This window comes from Monoraphidium neglectum (assembly GCF_000611645.1).
Source record: "Monoraphidium neglectum strain SAG 48.87 unplaced genomic scaffold scaffold01486, whole genome shotgun sequence".
NCBI classification, from domain to species: Eukaryota; Viridiplantae; Chlorophyta; class Chlorophyceae; order Sphaeropleales; family Selenastraceae; genus Monoraphidium; species Monoraphidium neglectum.
This window is the reverse complement of record NW_014012142.1, coordinates 12,790-13,977: the sequence shown is the minus strand read 5'-3', so window position 1 is coordinate 13,977 and position 1,188 is coordinate 12,790. Positions and strand designations below refer to the sequence as shown.

General features: G+C 65.7%; 1 protein-coding gene across 1 annotated transcript in view; it reads right to left on the bottom strand.

Annotated features, from left to right (window-relative positions):
* Positions 1-113: 113 nt before the first annotated feature.
* Positions 114-1,188, bottom strand: part of MNEG_8048 (hypothetical protein) — a gene marked incomplete at both ends in the record, with an annotated part of 1,861 nt that continues 786 nt past the window's right edge. The window contains 3 exons of the mRNA XM_014043481.1: positions 114-131; positions 337-472; positions 824-888. Coding sequence (XP_013898935.1) covers positions 114-131; positions 337-472; positions 824-888 — 219 coding nt within the window. The remainder of the gene's footprint in view (positions 132-336; positions 473-823; positions 889-1,188) is intronic.

Below are 1,188 nucleotides of genomic sequence, written 5' to 3'. Positions count from 1 at the left end.
GCGTGCAATTGGGAGAGGGCGCGGTGGGGACGGGGTGGAAAGGGGGGGAAGGGGTATGGGGCCCAGGCGCATGACTGGGGGTGTTGTGGACTTGTGGGTGCTTTTCTGCATGGTCAGACCTGGTGCGCACCCTGTTTGGGGAGAGCATCAGCGGCGTAGCACCACCGACCCGCTCCGCCGGGCTGTGCTCACACCAGAAAGAATCGGTCTTGTCTATTTCACTGTCTCCAATGAAACCCCCAACACACGCACACACAGCAGCAGACATTCTCTTCCCTGTCATACCCACCATGACCCTCATGAAGCCTGAAACCCTGTGTGTCCCACCCTGCCCACCTGCGCTACGGTGTACATGGTGTAGCTGATCTCCTCAAAGCACAGCGCGTCAACCCCGGGGGTCCACTCCCCGGTGCGCGTGAGCACGTGCCAGAGCCGCTGCTCGAGGTCAACAGCAGACTCAAGGAGGGGGCCCCTGAGAGGACGGGTGCCGTGTGCGCGCGTGCACACGTGCGTGGTACTGTTGGTCGCATTGCTCTACTGCTGCATGCCCCCTGCATCTATGCCTGCCTCCGCCGGCAGCCGGCCAGCCGAGCAGCAGCCACCCCGCGCCAGGCGCGGCCAGCTGGCCGCCCACGCCTCCCTTCCTGCACACCGAGCCTGTGTTGTGTCGCTGAACCCTCCCAGTTTCAGGCTGCGCCATGGCAAGAGCTACCCTCGCAGATGAGAGGGCCCCCCATCCTCAGAAACTGTGACAGTTCGCACCCCATCCACACACACATGCACTCACACACACACACACACCCTCCCCCCCCCCCGCACCCACCTGTACCGCGCCACGATGGAGGCCATCTCGTTCATCTCAATGCGCGCACGGCGCTCCAGCTCAAACTGACAGGGCGGGGGCAAGTGTGTTGCGCGTCATCAGCAACGTGGTGTCCGTGATTGGGGGCAAACAAAACGGTTTGAAACGAGTATGGGACCCTGGGTCGGGCAGGGGCGCCCCCAGCACCTGCACGGCTAGCTCCTGCGCCAGGCGCGCTGTGCGGCGTACCCGCAGCCGCCCTCGCGGGCGAGGGGACCCTCCAGCGCCCGCCTCCCCTTGCTGCCCGCCCTGACGGCCCCTCCCCATGTGACAGCTGCCCTGCGCGACAACCTCCCTCCACAAACCGCCCCCACCCCCCCCCCCCC